General features: G+C 58.3%; 1 protein-coding gene across 2 annotated transcripts in view; it reads left to right on the top strand.

Annotated features, from left to right (window-relative positions):
- The first annotated feature begins 3,992 nt into the window (after nt 1–3,992).
- Nucleotides 3,993–18,599, top strand: part of LOC128829625 (uncharacterized) — a 30,475-nt gene continuing 15,868 nt past the window's right edge. For both annotated transcript variants that reach the window (XM_054015103.1, XM_054015102.1), the window contains exons 1-9: nt 3,993–4,163; nt 6,156–6,485; nt 6,594–6,893; nt 7,695–7,994; nt 8,313–8,417; nt 8,581–8,961; nt 10,962–11,273; nt 11,570–11,923; nt 16,231–16,593. In XM_054015103.1, the coding sequence (XP_053871078.1) occupies nt 4,082–4,163; nt 6,156–6,485; nt 6,594–6,893; nt 7,695–7,994; nt 8,313–8,417; nt 8,581–8,961; nt 10,962–11,273; nt 11,570–11,923; nt 16,231–16,593 (2,527 nt within the window). In that variant the 5' untranslated portion in view covers nt 3,993–4,081. The remainder of the gene's footprint in view (nt 4,164–6,155; nt 6,486–6,593; nt 6,894–7,694; nt 7,995–8,312; nt 8,418–8,580; nt 8,962–10,961; nt 11,274–11,569; nt 11,924–16,230; nt 16,594–18,599) is intronic.

Below are 18,599 nucleotides of genomic sequence, written 5' to 3'. Positions count from 1 at the left end.
GTTTGTTTTCCAGCAAGTTCCAAATCTTCTGGATCAAAAGCGTCTGATGAGGGCACAAGGGCGTCATCCTGGAACACGCAGAAGGGCCCTGAGAGTCAGAAGGCGACTGAAAACGAGGCTGAACAAAAGGGTCAGGGGAGAAACCGCAGCCAGGCCGGCGGGACGGGTCAGGGGGAGAACGAGAGCCAGGCCGCAGGGGTGGGTGAGGTGCGGAACGAGAGCCAGGCCGGCGGGACGGGTCAGGGGGAGAACGAGAGCCAGGCCGGCGGGATGGGTGAAGGGGAGAACGAGAGCCAGGCCGGCGGAACGGGTCAGGAGAAGAAGGAGAGCCAGGCCGGCGGGACGGGTCAGGGGCAGAACGAGAGCCAGGCCGGCGGGACGGGTGAGGGGAAGAACGAGAGCCAGGCCGGCAGGACGGGTCAGGGGGAGAACGAGAGCCAGGCCGGCGGGACGGGTCAGCGGGAGAACGAGAGCCAGGCCGGCGGGACGAGTCAGGGGCAGAACGAGAGCCAGGCCGGCGGGACGGGTCAGGGGAAGAACGAGAGCCAGGCCGGCGGGACGGGTGAAGGGGAGAACGAGAGCCCGACCGACAAGAAGGGTCAGGGTGTGCCTGGCAGCCAGAGCAAAGCAGAGGAGCGGGGGGCGCCTGGGAGTCAGCAGACGCCGGTGGAGGGGGAGATGAAGCCCAGAGAGGGGATTCCTGTGATGAACTAGTCATGCCTCCTGTGCACTCCTGGCTGGAGACCTGCCTTGAGTCAATTACTGGCTGAACAGGAGCAGATCTGTCAGAACCCCCCTCCACCCTCCGCCACCCCAGGCTTGGTTTGAAATTTGCCAGCGAGGAGAATCCAGCACTGCCCTGGGACGCTGTTTAAGAGTTCGTTCCCCCCAACAAGCAGCCGGCAGCAGAAGGAGGCGGAGGGCCGGTCTCTGGATGCGCAGCTGAGCCATGTTCAGGCATCAAAGGCAGACAAGGACTCGGACACGGCTGCAGAAAACACGGATCAGCTGCCGTGCAGAGGGGCTCCTTGTCCATCGCTGGTGGGCGTGAGGGCGTTCACATGGGCAGTGAGCTGACGCCAGCTGGGAGATCAGGGCCCAGGAACGCTGCTCCCCTCCCACCTCGCTGAGCCGGGCGCTCGGCCTTGTCCTGCCACGCTGGGCTCACCAGCAATTCTCCAGTCACCTCAGCGCAGCTCCAGCCCCGGGCCTCAACCAGCCACCACGGAGGGTCGCAGCGCAGATGTTCCCTGGGCCCAGTACCCCGGGGTGGGCGCTGCTCACTCAGGTGTGGGGGGAAGGGGGAGCGGCTGGGACTGTGACCAAGTCCCTTTCCCCCGTAACAGCCTGGGTCACGTCAGTGCTGTGATTTGTGGTCAGCTGAATAAACCAGAAGTGCCTTAGATCCCGTGTGCTGCAGTCTCTGTGCTGGGCCCTGAATAACACCTCGGCCCTGCCCCTCGGGCGCTGGGATCCAGGTCTGGGTGTGTCCCACGCCGTGTGCCACTAGCACACCCCTCGACACGTTTACACCCCAATGCAGTGCCCCTGCTGTGCTGCCACCCCACGGCTCCCACAGACAGACTCAGCACTGGGCACCAGCGGGCCTGGCCTCTGCCCTGACCCCGTGTAGGGGCTGGGAAAGTCTGGGGCAGGCCCATGTCGTCTCGGGGATGGAGGCTTTGGTCGAATCAGAGACTGGGATGAAGAACCCATCAGCGCCATTTCCCCAGAGCTCGTTACACCGATATCGGATCCCAGTGATGTCACGCTCGCCCTGTGATCTCAGTGCGGGGGAACAGACCTGCCCTGGGAGGTGATGGCGGCGTGAGGGGAACCGGCTGGTTGAGGTCAGTTGGGTGTTTTGACGCTGAGGACTCCTCCTGCCCATGGCTGGGCCCCAGTTAATGGAGCACAAAGGGGCCAGACTGAGGGGAGGGCAGCCCCCAATTCACTCTGAAGAAGTGGGTTTTTTACCCACGAAAGCTTAGGCCCAAATAAATCTGTTAGTCTTTAAGGTGCCACCGGACTCCTTGTTGTTTTTGTAGAACGTTCTCAGGTCTACTGTCCAGCTGCTCCGTCCCATCCTTGTGGTGTTTGCTTTTCATGGACTGCTTGGGGGAACCAGCTCCTCCTCCCCGGCTCACCGCGCGCAGCACAGTCCCACCCCACCTCTCCTAGGTCTGCCCCACGAGCGGGGGGTGGGGTTCCTAACTCAGACAGAGGTACCCGCGCTAGATCTCATCTCTGCTAGGGGCAGCCACCGTAACACGGGCGATGGCAGTACGTCTCGGCCCCCCCAAGGACGCACCCATGTGGTTCAGGGGGGTTGTACACGGGGCAGCCGGCAGGGGGCCGTGGCTGTCCATGTGTCCAAGGCTACACGGCGATTTCAGCGTGCTGGATCCATGTGAGCTAGTGCCAGCGTGTTTGTGCCAGCCGGGACTCGCCCCCCTCGCTCGCAGTGCGGCCGCAGGGGCGGGGAGGATACAGCAGATTCGAAAGGGCTTGAGAGACCGGCAGTGGGAAGAATTTGGGGTCGAAGGGAGGCTGAAAAGACTGGGAGTGTTTAGTTTACAGAGGATGAATCAGAGGGATGTAAAATACCAGCTGGGTGGGGAAGGCAGATCCCCCCCCTCCCCCGCTGCTATTCACCCATCTCGTTACAAGGGGCCACTGGACAAAAGCAAAAGGCAGCAGTAAAAGGAAGAGGTTTGTGCAGCAGCACACACACAATCAGCCTGTGAATGGTCCAGTCTGGCTGTGCCCATGGTGCTGTGAGGGCCTGGGGGCCAGGCTGGGAATGAGAGATGAGCCCGTTAGCCGGATCTTTCTGCTAAAATGGTCGGCAGCAAAGGGGTTCACAGTGTTGTCATTTCCATTGCCACCTTCGGGTTTCAGCGCCATCAGCCCGATCCATGGGGCAGTTCCCCTCTCGGAGCAACTGGGCCAGGCTCTCTGCAGACTCAGGCAGCGTTGCTGCATCATTTACATGTGGTTCAGATTTTAATGTGTTCTTTGTAACTGTAAGTGCTGAGAACGTCAATCCCTCCACTGAAATCTTAGATCCCGGCCACACGCCTGTAACAAGAGCTGGATTCTCTGGCAGATCCCACAGCTGTGGAATCCACAGGGCCCCGAACATAAAATTCACTGTACGATTTTGTTAGATTAAAGGTGGCCTTTTGTAAAGACTAAAGAGCAGGAGTGTCCCTGGGACCTCAGCTTCTACGTCAGGTGGGCACTTCTTGAAAATCCCACCCTAGGAGTCTTTCATGCAAAGGAAATTCTGACAGGACGTTAGTAACGAACAGCCAAGGGAGAGAGGTCCAGGGAAGAGGGGCTGAGGGTTACCAGGCTGCGCACACAGCCTGGTGCCTCCCAACGCTGCTCTCACAGGAGCCAGCTGGGTCTGGGGGCACTGTGGCGTGGGGAGCAGGGGGACCGAATATCCCAGCTGGCCCTACAGGGACTGGGCCATGATGCCATTGGGGCAGCCCCATATCCCAGCCCCCCCGCCCCAGCTCACAGACAGCTGGGGAGTTACTGCCTGAGTCTCAGTACAGCCCCCACAACCCCCGCAGACCTGGGGTTCCCAGGCCACAGGTACCTGGGAGGGGCTGAGAAACCCAACCCCACATGGCTCCCAATTGCCCCTCTCTCCTTAACCCTTTGCCTGCCTTTGCCTGGTGACAGCCAGGGGGTGGATCAGGCCCCGTCCCCCCACCCCCGGGATGAATGCCAGGTGGGGGGAGCGGCCGGCACAGGGCACCCAGAGCTGATTCGCCCCAGAGCGCTGGGAGTGGGGACTGCTATCCGGCCGTGGGTCTGTGCAGCAGTGAACGGCTCCCTGTCAGCACCAGGCGGGTGCCACCTCTGAGCCAGTCCTTGACGGTGTCTGAGGGGGGCAGAGACTGTCCCAGGGAGCACGTTGATGCCAGCGCTGGGCAGGTGTGTCTGAGCCTCACCCAGCGACATCAGAACTCCTGATCCTTGCACTTTGCACGTTGTTACAGCCCCTCCCTGTGATCCGTGGAAAGTGAAAGGGAATTCGCTGAGGGCCCTGCCAGCCCCGGAGAAGATGGCGACTCTGTGGGGATGGAGGGCAGGGACCATGGGGCTGGGGGGTCTCCTCATCCCCCTCCTCTTCCTTGGGGTGGCCGGTAAGTACAGACCCCCTGGAATGCCCGGGGCGGGGCGGGATATCAGCCCTGGCAGGAGTCGCGGGGGGGGGGGGGGGGGGGAAAACCTGGAGTTGCTCCCACCACAGGCCGGCCTGGCAGTGCTGACAGGCGCAGTGCTGCGCAAACACCAATGAATTCTCACCTGCACTTTGTTACCTGTTTTTCCAGTTCTAGCCCGTGTGACCCATGGGGAGTGAAGGGCTCTCCTACCAGCCCCAGAGATGGCGACTCTGGGGGGATGAAGGGTGGGGACCATGGGGCTGGGGGGGTCTCCTTGTTCCCTCCTCGTCCTTGGGGTTGCCAAGTACAGATCCCCTGATGTCCTGGGGGAGGGCAGGGCAGGGCTCTGGGGCTCCCCGGCAAAGTAAAGTCCCGGGGACAGGGCCTGGGGACAGGTTGGTCAGTCACAGAAGATCAGGGTTGGAAGGGACCTCAGGAGGTCATCTAGTCCAACCCCCTGCTCAAAGCAGGACCAACCCCAACTAAATCATCCCAGCCAGGGCTTTGTCAAGCCGGGCCTTAAAAACCTCCAAGGAAGGAGATTCCACCACCTCCCTAGGTAACGCATTCCAGTGCTTCACCACCCTCCTAGTGAAATAGTGTTTCCTAATATCCAACCTAGACCTCCCCCACTGCAACTTGAGACCATTACTCCTTGTTCTGTCATCTGGTACCACTGAGAACAGTCTAGATCCATCCTCTTTGGAACCCCCTTTCAGGTACTTGAAAGCAGCTATCAAATCCCCCCTCATTCTTCTCTTCTGCAGACTAAACAATCCCAGTTCCCTCAGCCTCTCCTCATAAGTCATGTGCTCCAGACCCCTAATCATTTTTGTTGCCCTCCGCTGGACTCTTTCCAAATTTCCACATCATTCTTGTAGTGTGGGGCCCAAAACTGGACACAGTACTCCAGATGAGGCCTCACCAATATCGAATAGAGGGGAACGATCACCTCCCTCAATCTGCTGGCAATGCCCCTACTTATACAGCCCAAATTCCGTTAGCCTTCTTGGCAACAAGGGTACACTGTCGACTCATATCCAGCTTCTCGTCCACTATAACCCCCAGGTCCTTTTCTGCAGAACTGCTGCCTAGCCATTCGGTCCCTAGCCTGTAGCAGTGCATGGGATTCTTCCATCCTAAGTGCGGGACTCTGCACTTGTCCTTGTTGAACCTCATCAGATTTCTTTTGGCCTAATCCTCTAATTTGCCTAGGTCCCTCTGTATCCTATCCCTACCCTCAAGCATATCTACCTCTCCCCCCAGCTTAGTGTCATCTGCGAACTTGCTGACGGTGCAATCCATCCCGTCATCCAGATCATTGATAAAGATGTTGAACAAAACCGACCCCAGGACCGACCCTTGGGGCACTCCGCTTTATACCAGCTGCCAACTAGACATGGAACCGTTGATCACTACCCGTTGAGCCCGACGATCTAGCCAGCTTTCTATCCACCTTATAGTCCATTCATCCAGCCCATACTTCTTTAACTTGCTGGCAAGAATACTGTGGGAGACCGTATCAAAAGCTTTGCTAAAGTCAAGATAAATCACATCCACCGCTTTCCCCATATCCACAGAGCCAGTTATCTCCTCATAGAAGGCAATCAGGTTGGTCAGGCATGACTTACCTTTGGTGAATCCATGCTGACTGTTCCTGATCACTTTCCTCTCCTCCAAGTGCTTCAGAATTGATTCCTTGAGGATCTGCTCCAAGATTTGCCGGGCTCTGCCCGGCCTCAGCCGCTGAGTCTGTCCTGAGCCCGTGTGAATGCCCCAGAGTGACAGGAGCTGGCGAAAATGGGGGAGAATCCCAGCGAGGACAAGGGGAGGACGGGGTCTGAGAGCCCAGACACGGCAGGGTGCACCCAACAATTAACCTGACATTTATTTGTTGCACATCATTGGAGCTGTCACCTCCCACACCCAGCCCCGTCTCCCTGCCTAACTCTCTCCCCACCTCCTCTCCAGATTCCCAGCTGGTCCTGTCCGTGGGCCCCTCCCCGGTGAGGGCTGCGCTGGGCTCCGACGTACAGCTGCCCTGCACCTTCACCGTCATGGAGCGCTTTGAGATCACTAAGTTCTACCTGGCCTGGTCTCTGGGGGGCCACAGGGTGGCCGAGTACATCAGAGAACAGAAAATCTACCAGCAGGGATCAGAGCTTTTCCCCGAGGAGCTGAGCAGGGGGAACTGCTCCCTGCGGCTGCGCCAAGTGGCCGTTCGGGACGGAGGCAGATACACCAGCACAGTCATCTACACGCCCGACAAGGAGGAGAAGCAGCTGGAGCTGCAGGTGACGGGTGAGTTTGCTGCAGCTTTGTGGCCAGGTGGGAGGCTGAAGTCCTGGAGTTTTTCCATATCCCGTATTTATAGCGGGTTAAACTCTGGGCGTCGTGTTCTCATTCCAGCTGCTCCCAGACTCTCCATCCCCCGGAAAGCAGGAGTGTTAAACGCAGCGACCTCCTTCCCCTGCCACGTGTGGGGATTCTACCCCCAGGACGTCACCGTCACGTGGCTGAGAGACGGGCGGGTTCTGACCGACGCCACCCGCTCTGCCCCCCAGAGGAACCCGGACGGGACCTTTAACCTCACCCTGACCCACACCTTCACCCCCACCGCGAACGACTCCGGCAGCATCTTCTCCTGCCACGTCAGCCACGCGGCTCTGGCCCAGCCCCTGCGGGAGGAGTTCCCCCTGGTTATTGGAGGTGAGTGCAGCTTTCTCTGCCCCCAGCAGCTTCCCTGAGAGGCAGAGCGGAGACCAGCTCTGCCCCACTGCAGCCAGCTCAGCTGGGGGCGACCCCGAGGGAGACCCGCTCTGCTTGGCTCAGGCCCTGTCCGCACTGGCCGCTGCAGAGCGATCTCCCGTCACTGCTGTAGCACCGGTGCAGCTCCATGGGCACCCACAGCAAAGGGAGCGCCCGTGTGGGCCGGCCCACGGCACTTTAACCCGTGTGTAGACGAGCTTTGTGCAGGGTCAGAGAGCCCAACGGCACGTGACCTGAGCTCGGCCTCCAGACAGCAGCTCCCGCCCGCTGCCGCAGCAGGACGGGGGCAAAGGTGGGAGATCTCCCCCAAGCTATCCGTGCAGACAAGGGGGAATGCGGGGGGTCCGCGGCCTGGGCACAAACCATTGGCGTTGCCCAGACACGGGCCAGCTCTGCTCCAGCCCCAAAGTGCAGACAAAATACTCCAACTCCCGGGGCAGAGACTAACCGGGACACGCCCACCCTCAGGGCAATGGCGCAGCACTGGGAACCCAGTGATGGGAGACCCCCAGCAGCCCGACAGACAGCGAGATGGGGCCCTGCTGGAACTGGCCGTGTCTCCTGTGCGAACGGGGCCAGACTGGGATTGTCCAGACTACAGATGCAGGCGGGCCGGATCTGAGAGGACCCGGAGGACCTATTGGGCACAGTATTGTCAGCACTGGGGCGTTGTGCTAGGTTAGACGGACACTCGGTGAATTTCTATTAGACCCATAATATTTGCCTCTTCCGCATTTTCAGCTCCTCCGAGAATCTCTGTTCCCAGGCGATCGGCTGTAAGAAATACAGAGACCTACTTCCCCTGCCACGTGTGGGGATTCTACCCCGGGGACGTCACCGTCACGTGGCTGAGAGACGGGCGGGTTCTGACCGACGCCACCCGCTCTGCCCCCCAGAGGAACCCGGACGGGACCTTTAACCTCACTGCAGTTTACATCTTCACCCCCATCGAGAGTGACTCCGGCAGCATCTTCTCCTGCCGCGTCAGCCACGCGGCTCTGGCCCAGCCCCTGCGGGAGGAGTTCCCCCTGGCTGTCACAGGTGAGTCTGGGCTGGAGACCCCGTGAAACACCAGGTGCTGAAGGGAGGACTCGGTACAGCAGGGCTGAGTGGTCAGGAACGTGGCACAGTCTGCACTGCTGCTGCATCGGGGTACGGTAACCATGGTAATGTACAACCCGGGCCGGAGCCAAGGGCCTGCCACAAACAGCTCCAAGGAGTGACCCGCAGGCCGGGGGTTGCGTGTCCTTGCCGTGTGCTGGAACCAGCTCTGCAGCCGCAGGAGGTGGCTGTGAAGGTCGGGGGCGAGGGGCGGTACGGGGCGAGGTCTGACCCTGTCTCTGTCTCCTCCCCGTGCAGAGGCGCATGGTTCCACCACGGTGCTCACAGCAGTGCTGGGGATCTCGGTAACACTGGCCGCGGTGACGACAGCGTTAGCCACTTACTTCTGGTGCCGATGGAAAGGTAAATGCTGATGCCATGAGCCACTGGGGGAGAGGGGGGGGCCGGATCCATTCGCCACCACAGGGGGGCCACAGGACCCCCGAGGGAGCAGCGGGTCGGGGAGAGTCCATTAGCCACTGAGCCTGTGCCTTGTCGATGCTATTCACCTTCCCTCTCTGCCTAGGCCTCTGTGCCCCCACCAGCACTGGTGGGAAAGTTCCCTACTCCGACTCTGAGGTACCAGATGGGAAAGTCTCCAAATCCGTCTCTGAGGTGCTGGTGCCGGGCGATGCCATGGAGGGGACATTCCCCGAGGACACGGCTGTGACATGGGAGCGGATACACGGACAGGACAGGACACTGATCGGGACTGACGGGGTCAGCGAGGCTGGGGAGGGGCCTGAGCACCAGCCGCTGTTACACCCCCAGCCCCAGCGCTGGAGAGCGACACAGGAGAGATCAGGGACCTGCCTCATGGATAACGGGGCACGGGACAGCTGCAGCTTCCACCACGAGGCCAGAGGGATCCAAGAGCAGCGAGAGTCTGGGGAGATCCGGCCGTGGGGTGAGTGTCCCCAGGGCTGTGATGTGTTGCTAGGACCCCGCCCCTGAGCCAAGCAGAGTCCAGCGAGTGCCCAGGGACTCCAGCAGCCGATGGGCTGTCAGAGCCGGTAGTTTGGGTCTGGCTCAGTGCAAGGAGGGCGCGTTGTGTTAGCTTTGAGGGAAGGTTTCTGGTTAACGTGGGGGGATCCCAGCACTGACCCCAGCAGCCTCCGGCCGAGATAAACAGCCACTGGGCCCCGGTGCAGGTGTCTGTATCTGCCAGTCCTGGGGGCCGGGGGCTCTGGTCACAGCTCAGGACACAGGCAGGCAAACCCCAGCCTGGGCTGTTTCCCGCCTAGGGAAGGCGTATTCCCACCCCAGCATCATCCCCCCAGGTCTCAGCCATCGATTAGCTACAGTTCCTTTATCAGCAGTGGGACCTGCTGGGAGGCCGGAGGGAACTGGGCCAGGGAGGAGTCCCGATTTATAGGCACCGTTTGCTCAGGGGCACCTGGCTGGTGCCTCCCACCCGGATGAGTCTCTGCAAGGGCCCAGGGTCCCTGGGGTCATGTGGGGATGTAAAAGGCACTGGTGGGTGGGTCTCTGCCAAGCTCCGCCCCCTGATGGTTGCAGAATGAGACGCAGCAATTGGCAGGGTCTGCAGACAATCAAACAATCGTGTGTGTTCTGCTGGGCTCAGCCCCCCCACCCTCCCGGCAGGGCTCAGGGCCCCCGCTGGGCTCCACGGCCTTGACCTCTTCACTGGGGAGAAGACTATTGGGCTGCAAGTCCCCAAGCGTGTCTGTTCCTTCTCCCAGGGCTGGGCTGTGTCTGGGGACTCACTCCCCTGCAACAGGAGTTCAGTCCCCCCTTTCCACCCGTAACCCGTCTGCCAGGGGGTGTCGGCAACAGCAAGGGCCGGGTTCGATGTCTGGGGGTTCCTCTGAACAGCACAACACAGAACCAGCTCCAGCCCCCACCCAGGAATCCAGGAAACCAAACCCCACCCCTGGGGGCCTCTGAGGGAATATTCCCCCACTCGCAGCACTGAGAGTGTCTGACAAACAAACCCTCCTTACAAGGGAGAGGGGACTCAGCATTCACTTGGGAAAACACCACAACAAGGATTCCAAAGCCTGCAAACCCCAAGCAAACACCCACCCCCCAGTTTACTGGGCAGTGCCCTTTGCAAGGCGGGAAACTGAGGGAATGTTAAATGTAAAGGGTGGATGTCCCTGTAACATGCTGCTCCCCTGTTTCTCCACGGCACCCCACTCACGGTTAGTTGTCCAAGAGCAGCAACATCCCAGCATCCAGGGTGGGGTTGCTCCTACCCCTGGGGGGCTGGTTGAGTGGATCCTCTGCCTCTGCCCCCTGTTCTGAGGTTCCTTCCCCTAGCCCAGCGCTCCGTGTTCAGCTGCAGTGATCGGCAGATGCCAGGTACAGCGGGAATGAACCACGACTCCGTCACATCAGTTCTAGCTTCAAAAACGGAGCAAACAGGTCAAAAACTTCCAATCCTGCTAATCTGATCCAACTCCCCAAGTCTTTCCTGTCCATTTGGCATAATTGTCTCCCGCTCACAGAGTGGGTTCTGTCAGGGTGCCCCCTGGCCCTGGCCCCATTAGGACACATTAATCACAGTTCTGCTGCCCTGTACTCACAATCAGCCTGACAACATTTCATTGCCCCACAGCCCAGACTAAAGTGAATTTTAACCCTCAGCAGCCCGAATGGATCTGTGGCTGAGTAGGGGCATCTGGGGAAATACGGCGTGCTCCTGGGGTCTCGTGCCCCAGTTCATCGCCAGCTGGCAGAGCAGAGCTGGCTCAGACCCTGCGTCCACACACAGGCTCCATCACACCCGTATGTCACTGAGCACGTCGCGGGGTCTCCAGCTGTTATAAGGAGAGTGAACCAGACACGCAGAGCAGAGTAACTATTCGGGAAGGGGGTTCACCTGCAGGGGATCCTGGCTTGGGCTAAAACCCCAGCCCCATTCTCACTGCTGTCTGTCCCCAGCCCAGCCGCAGGTGTCCGGGATCCAGGTGTTACCGCACTGGGAGCCCCGGGACGAGGTGCCGTTTGCCGTCCAGATCCAGAACTTTTACCCCAGCGAGATTCACCGGATCCAGTGGAGCTGTGATGGGAAAACCTGGGAAAAGTGTGAACCGATCGACTCCAGCCAGAACCCGGATCTCACGTTCAGTGCTACCAGCGTCTGGAGAATCCCCAGTCACCAAATCACCCGTCCGGAATTTACAGTCACTGTGTCCGTTCAGCAAAGCCCTCAAAGCCCCGCAATCGAGAGAGAGATCAGAGCCGGGGACACAGGTGAGGGGGGCTCCTTGGGGGCGGATGGGGAATGAGGGGAATCGCTGCCCCCCTGAGGGGTCCCTGAGGGATGAAGGAGCTTTGGGAGCTAATATTCCTCATCCCCGTTTCCGTCTGGAGACGCCTATGGGTCGGGGTGTAACAGTGTCACACACAGGGGTGATTTTATGGGGTAACAGCCCCACTGAGGGGTCAGATCTCTCCTGTCTGAAGGAAGGCGGGGGGGGCAGCCCCCCCCCCCGCCCTGTCTCCCCCTTACGGGGCCTGTAACTATCCCTGGATGTTTCATTCCCCAGATCTCCTGCGGCCCCCAGAGGTGTCGGAAATCTCCCAACCCGAGTCAGTGATGGCGGGGGAGGAAATCACCCTGAGCTGCTGCATGACAGGGCATTTCCCCGGGGCGCTGAGTGTGACCTGGCTCAGGAGGGGCCGGGGGGCCGGGGCTGCTGTTCCCCTGCAGGGCTCTGCCGAGTACAGAATCGAGCTCGGAGCTCCCCGCACACAGGACGGGAAAAGCTTCCAGCAGGAGACGAGACTCAGCTTCACCCCCTCGGTGCAGAGAGACCAGGGGGCCGAGTACATCTGCCAGGTGGGACACTGTGCCCTACAGACCCCCCTGGAGAGACGCAGCCGGGAGCTGCAGGTGACAGGTCAGTGTCTCTATCTGAAATCTCTGGTCACTGGAGCGTCTCCTCCATTCCGGGGGTGAAGGGAAACAGCCCAACAGAGCCCGTGAAATTGGAGCAGTTCTGGCCCCATCAGCCCCTCGCTGACCCCCACGTGCCCCCCACGCTTAGGGTGACCAGATGTCCCGATTTTATAGGGACAGTCCCGATTTTTGGGTCTTTTTCTTATATAGGCTCCTCTTATCCCCCACCCCCGTCCCGATTTTTCACATTTGCTGTCTGGTCACCCTACCCACGCTGGAGCCCCAGTGAGTGCAGGGGCCGGGTGCTCAGTCCCCCACCCCTGCGGACGGTGCAGCCCCTCCCCTCTCCCTGCCAGCCGGGGCCATGTGCCCACGGGGGGCAGCCCCACCTCCCCCCGCTCCCTTTGAGGGGTAAGGGCGCCATTTAGGGAGGACGGGGGGCACCTACCTCCCTGCCCCGATATTGTACCACATTGGTGGGGGCTGATGTTGGGGTGTCACCCTCCCCCCACCCGTATACCCGATCTCTGCTGCGTGGGGATGGGGGACACGGGAGCCTCTCTCTGCTGCTGCCTCTGGCTCAGGACTGGGAGCTGCAGCTGCTGCTGTCTGGACAAGGGTTTGGGCTCCTGAGAGCTCGGCTTAAAGAGACAGCGCTGACACGCTCACCCTGGCACGCACACACTTCCCCCCTCACACACCCCCCAACACACACACTGTCCCCAACACACACACGCACGCGTGTACACACACACACACACACACGCACGCACACGGTCCCTCTCTCACACAGTCCTCCCAATACATACACACACACACACACATTATTGTTACTTCTCGGTACTGCCTGAAATGCACAAGGCACATATATTCGCTGTAAGTTTAGTCTTTCAAAGTTCATTAAGGACAACAGTGCTGTTAGTTCAGTGTTTTGACCGGTTGGTGCATTTCATAATTTTATTGCTCTCTTATGCTTACATTGAATTCTGTGAGTAGTGAGTTCTAAAATGCCTAACCTGTCCTGGCTGGAATATTTATCATTATTACTGTTATTATCATATTGTGCTTTGTCATTCATTATTTAAAGTGGTACAATCAGTGTCACGGAGTCCCCGGGCGATGCTCTAGAACTGCTCCCCACAAAGCCAGTCAGGACTCTGGGGAGCCTCCTCTCCCTCGGAGCAGACTGTCTTCAGGGCAAGAAGCTCACACGGCTTCACCTCCTGGGTCTCTCCTGGGAGCATTCAGCATATGCCCCTCCGTGCGCTTCCCACAGCGAGTCCGCCCAGGCGGGGTCCTGGGGAAGCCAGAGGGTCCTGCACCCCCACTTCGCAGTCAGACGTGACTCTCAGCCAGCCAGTAACACAGAGGTTTATTAGATGACAGGAACACGGTCTAAAACAGAGCTTGTAGGTACAGCGAACAGGACTCCTCAGCTGGGTCCATTCTGGGGTCCCGCGAGTCAGACACCCACGTCTGCCCTCACTTCCCGTCCCCAGCTAGCTTCAAACTGAAAACCCCGTCCAGCCCCTCCTCTCTGGCCTTTGTCTCTTTCCTGGGCCAGGAGGTCATCTGATCTCTTTGTTCACCTTTAGCTATTTCCTTGGGGGGGGGGGAAGGGCCTCGGCCATTTGTTGCCAGGGAGACAGAGTGTCGCTGATTTATGCACACTGGCCTTTATCCCTCCACCTAGAGACTTAAGAAATGCATAGGGGAAACTGAGGCACCCACACAGTATTCAGAGGAAACATTAAGAACAGTCTCACTTTGTCACAATCAGATAATAGTATCCTCCTAGAATGTAACTTTAGCTTGTACTCACCTGAGCAGTGCCAGTTTAAAAACATTAGCTAAACCATAACTTTAGACACTGGGCAGATAAGTTTGCCAACTTTCTAATCACACAAAACTGAACACCCTTGCCCCACCCCCTGCCCCACTTCTCCAAGGCCCCACCCCCGCTCACTCTATCCTCCCTCCCTCTGTCGCTCGCTCTCCCGCACCCTCACTCACTTGCTCATTTTCACTGGGCTGGGGCAGGGGGTTGGGGTGCGGGAGGGGGTGAGGGCTCTGGGGTGGGGCCAGAAATGAGGGGTTCAGGTGCGGGAGGGGGCTCCAGGCTGGGGCAGGGGGTTGGGGTGTGGGAGGGGGTAAGGGCTCTGGCTGGGAGTGCGGGCTCTGGGGTGGGCCCGGGAATGAGGGGCTTGGGATGCAGTAGGGGGCTCTGGAATGGGGGCTGGGGCTGAGGGGTTCAGAGTGCTGGAGGGGGCTCTGGTCTGGGGCAGGGGGTCAGGGCACAGGATGGGGCTCAGGGCTGGGGCTGAGGGGTTCAGAGTGCTGGAGGGGGCTCATGGCCGGGGCAGGGGGTTGGAGTGCAGGAGGAGTTTCCGGGTACGGGCTCCAGGCAGCGCTTACCTCAAGCCTCTCCTGGAAGCAGTGGCATGTTCCTCCGGCTCCTAGGCAGAGGCACAGCCAGCGGTTTCCGACCAATGGGAGCTGCAGAGTTGGCACTTGAGGAGGGGGCAGCGCGTGGAGTCTCCGTGGCCACCCCTGCGCCTAGGAGCTGGAGGGACATGCTGGCCACTTCCTGGGAGCTGTGTGAAGCCGGGTAGGGAGCCTGCCAGTCCCGCACCTACTGGACTTTTAACGGCCTGGTCAGCAGTGCTGACAGGAGCCGCCAGGGACTCTCTTCGACCGGGTGTTCTGGTCGAAAACTGGACATCTGGTCACCCTATGTGCAGATGAAGGTCGATTAGTTTTAAATTGTATTTTTAGTTATATCTGTAAAATAACTTAAAATTCGTATGAAAGTAAATGTGGTACCAAGTCTCATACTAATAGCAATGATGGAGTCACATGCTAGTGAGTCACGTACATGATTGTGATCGATAAACATAAATGCCAAAATAATTAGAAAAAATAAATTCCTGTTCTTAATAAAAGAGAAAAAAACCTTAATCATGTATGTTAAAATGAAGTAAATACGTTTTTAGTGAAAAACCATTGACTGAAATAGAAGAGATAATTGCAGTAACACAGAGTGCATCTGTTAGAGAAAGTCAGCAGATTTTAAGCAGATTTGATTTATCTCTACTAAAGATAGTGCACAAAGTATCAAACGTGTGTTTCTGACATCTGTGTTGAGGCGCCAGAATTTATACCTCAAGGTTTGGGATTGGGAATATCTTGCTGTATTTGGGATATGGGGATTGGGGATTTGGGATATGTATATGGGATAGGATACAGAGGGACCTAGACAAATTAGAGGATTGGGCCAAAAGAAACCTGATGAGGTTCAACAAGGACAACTGCACTTAGGATGGAAGAATCCCATGCACTGTTACAGACTAGGGACCGAATGGCTAGGCAGCAGTTCTGCAGAAAAGGACCTAGGGGTTACGGTGGACGAGAAGCTGGATATGAGTCAACAGTGAGCCCTAGTTGCCAAGAAGGCTAACGGCATTTTGGGCTGTATAAGTAGGGGCATTGCCAGCAGATTGAGGGACGTGATCGTTCTCCTCTATTCGGCATTGGTGAGGCCTCATCTGGAGTACTGGGTCCAGTTTTGGGCCCCACACTACAAGAAGGATGTGGAAAAATTGGAAAGAGTCCAGCGGAGGGCAACAAAAATGATTAGGGGGCTGGAGCACATGACTTATGAAGAGAGGCTGAGGGAACTGGGATTATTTAGTCTGCAGAAGAGAAGAATGAGGGGGGATTTGATAGCTGCTTTCAACTACCTGAAAGGGGGGTTCCAAAGAGGATGGATCTAGACTGTTCTCAGTGGTACCAGATGACAGAACAAGGAGTAATGGTCTCAAGTTGTAGTGCGGGAGGTCTAGGTTGAATATTAGGAAACACTATTTCACTAGGAGGGTGGTGAAGCACTGGAATGGGTTCCCTAGGGAGGTGGTGGAATCTCCTTCCTTAGAGGTTTTTAAGGTCTTTAAGGCTTCTTTGACCTTCTGGGACCACATCCGAGTTCGCTGGTGACTGGAGCAGTCTCGCTCATTTGCGTGTGCAGGGAAGTGGCTTTGTGTAACACCTGCAGGCAGAGGAGTTGTGACCTCAACACACTGACTGACCCCCACCGGCAGAGCAGTTGTAGCCCCAAAACAACTCTTGACCCCTCTCCCGGGTAACAGCAACACCCGTGAGGTTGTGGGTGTCACAGGAGTCGTTCAGGGCAGCTCTCGCTGGGTAAGGGAAGGGCCTGTCTGAGGCTCCTGTGGACACAGGGCCAGGTCAGACCAGACGGTGACGTGTGTCAGATCTCCAGGTGCTGTAACTATGATGTGCAATTTCCAGATGTTCTAGTTCCAAAGACTCCAGTTCTGGGCGAGATCTCCCGGCCACAGGTCCTGGCCCCTGGGGAGCAGGTTACACTGAGCTGCTTCATATCCAGGTTCTACCCCAAGGAGCTGAGAGTGACCTGGCACCGACGGGGAAGAGGAGAGGCGACGTTCAGGTGCTTAGACAACCCGGACACCCACAAGATTGTCACCCTAGATCCCAAAGCCATGCCAGACAGGAAATCCTACAGCGTGACATCCCAGCTCCGCTTCACCCCCGTGGTGCCCGGGGACGACGGGGCAGAGTACCGGTGTTCTGTGGAACATCAGACCCTACAGGAGCCTGAAGCAAAATCCACTGGGCCGCTGGAGCTGCGAGGTACGAGCGAGCGGGGCCGGGCAGCGCCGCGCTGATGCTGGGGTGGTTGTGACTGAGGAGGTCTCTGCTCTCAGGCACTTGGAGTGTCCAGACAAAGCGGCACTTTGGGCTGAGCCTCCCCCGGCCGGTTCCCAGCACGTGGGGCGGTTCCTGGAACGTTTGGGGACTGGCCCGTTGGCTGCTTGCAGGTCCCCCCAGTGCTGGGGAAAGGGGGTGTCAGGTCTGGAGAGAATTGATGGGCGGGTGCAGCAGCCCCTCTGTTTAAACTGGGTTCAGTTTTCCACTTAAGGCAGTGACTCGCCCTCATTGTTTCGCAGGAGGAGAACAGTGTGTCCTCCCCACACTCACAGTCCAGGGTCTGAGGGCAGAGGAGAAATTTTCTAGGGAATTTCAGCTAAATCTGGGATCTGGTATGGGAATGGGAACGGCACCTCTGAGAAGGTTTTACCTAACGTGTCTGACCTTTGTTGACACTGTTTGCTAATAACAGCTGGGTCTGTCTCCTTCCCATGGCTGCCATGACTAAACCCCACTGCAAACTAGTTGCAAAGGGACAGGTGAAGACATTAAGCTGTAATTAAGCAAAGTGATTAATGGCTGTACCCAGTCTTTGATCTCATGGGCACAATTGGCCCTTGCCCAGGAGAGCTGCTGCTCCCCACACAGCGCCGTGGGACTGACGCCACCTCATGGGGTTGAAGCTACTCAAACCCTCAGCAGAGACGGTCCCTTTTCCACTGGCGAGGCCGCCCACAGTAAAGATGGCTGCTGTCTCCTGTTGTTTCAATAGCACTGAATCTACCGGCTGCCCTCAGAAAAGATGGCCGACCACATGAAAATGAGGCTGCCTGTACCAAAGATGGCCACCCTCTCCCATTGTTTCCAGTACAACAGTAGCCAGGCTGCCCTCACAGAAGAGCCCCCTCTTGGCCCCCCCACCCCGCCATGTTCCTTGGCAGGAAAACTGGGCAGGAAATTGTGAGGTGACATCTGTGCCGTGAGCCCCAGCTCAGTCCTGGGGAGCAGCAGCAGCTGGGGGGCCTGGGGCAGAGACACTCCCAGCTCCGGTGCTGGGGGCTCGTCTGCTCCCAGGGGCTGTGGCGGGCCTAGGGACCAGACGCAGCACTGGATGGGCTCCCTCACCAGTATAAGGCCGGCACCGCTGGGTGGAGTTAGGGGGTAAAGACTGACACGCTGCCTCAGAGCACCATTGTTGTCAGATGTTGGCTGTGTGTGTGTGTTCTCCCTGCGCTGCCCCAGCTTGGCACAGACAGCCGGCACGGCAGACCTCGAGCAAACTGCCCAATATGACCACAAGATCCATTGCAGTAGTGAAGGTGCCCGGCCAGGTTTATTGTCAGTGAAGCACGGTCCTAATGCCCTGGCTCGGTGGTTACAGGGGCACTAACACGTGTGCCCGTTGCAATGGACTTGCTCAGTAGTGACAGGACTTTCCATTCCCCACTCGGCTGGCCAAAGACACCCCCTCTGTGACCCCTCTTTATACACCGATACAAACAAGTTACGTATCGACCCTCGGACGTGGCTAGTTACCACTCGTCACCTTATACATGTTGGTTCGGTCAAAGCATCTCTATCCCTCACCCTGTCATCCTGACCTTATCTTTAGGAGGGGTCAGTGTGTTCTCGTTATATTCCGGGGGTGGGGGTGTTTGTACCATCCTTGGTATGGGGTGTTCTGGTACCAGCCGTCTGGAACGTGTCTGCTTGTGTGTCCTGTGCCTGGCACGTCTCAGGAACGTGTGTTTCTGCAATGCCAGCCCTGCTCTCGCCACGTTCTGTGCACCTGCCCCCAGGCACGTTCTGTAGCCGGGCCTGGCTTCTGCGCAGAGCCGGAGTTTTGCTCACTTTGCTTTATACCAGCAAGGCTTGGCCACCACCTTAGTTCAGGCCTCAGCACTCACACCGGGCCTTGGATACAGGCTCCCTTCCTACCATTAGCCTCCCCCAGTCTCTGCCTCCAACATCTCCACTACCTTCCATAA

The sequence above is a fragment of the Malaclemys terrapin genome, unplaced genomic scaffold (genome assembly GCF_027887155.1).
Source record: "Malaclemys terrapin pileata isolate rMalTer1 unplaced genomic scaffold, rMalTer1.hap1 H_1, whole genome shotgun sequence".
NCBI classification, from domain to species: Eukaryota; Metazoa; Chordata; order Testudines; family Emydidae; genus Malaclemys; species Malaclemys terrapin.
Note: the sequence above shows the minus strand (reverse complement) of the source record. Positions and strands in the feature narration are given on the sequence as shown.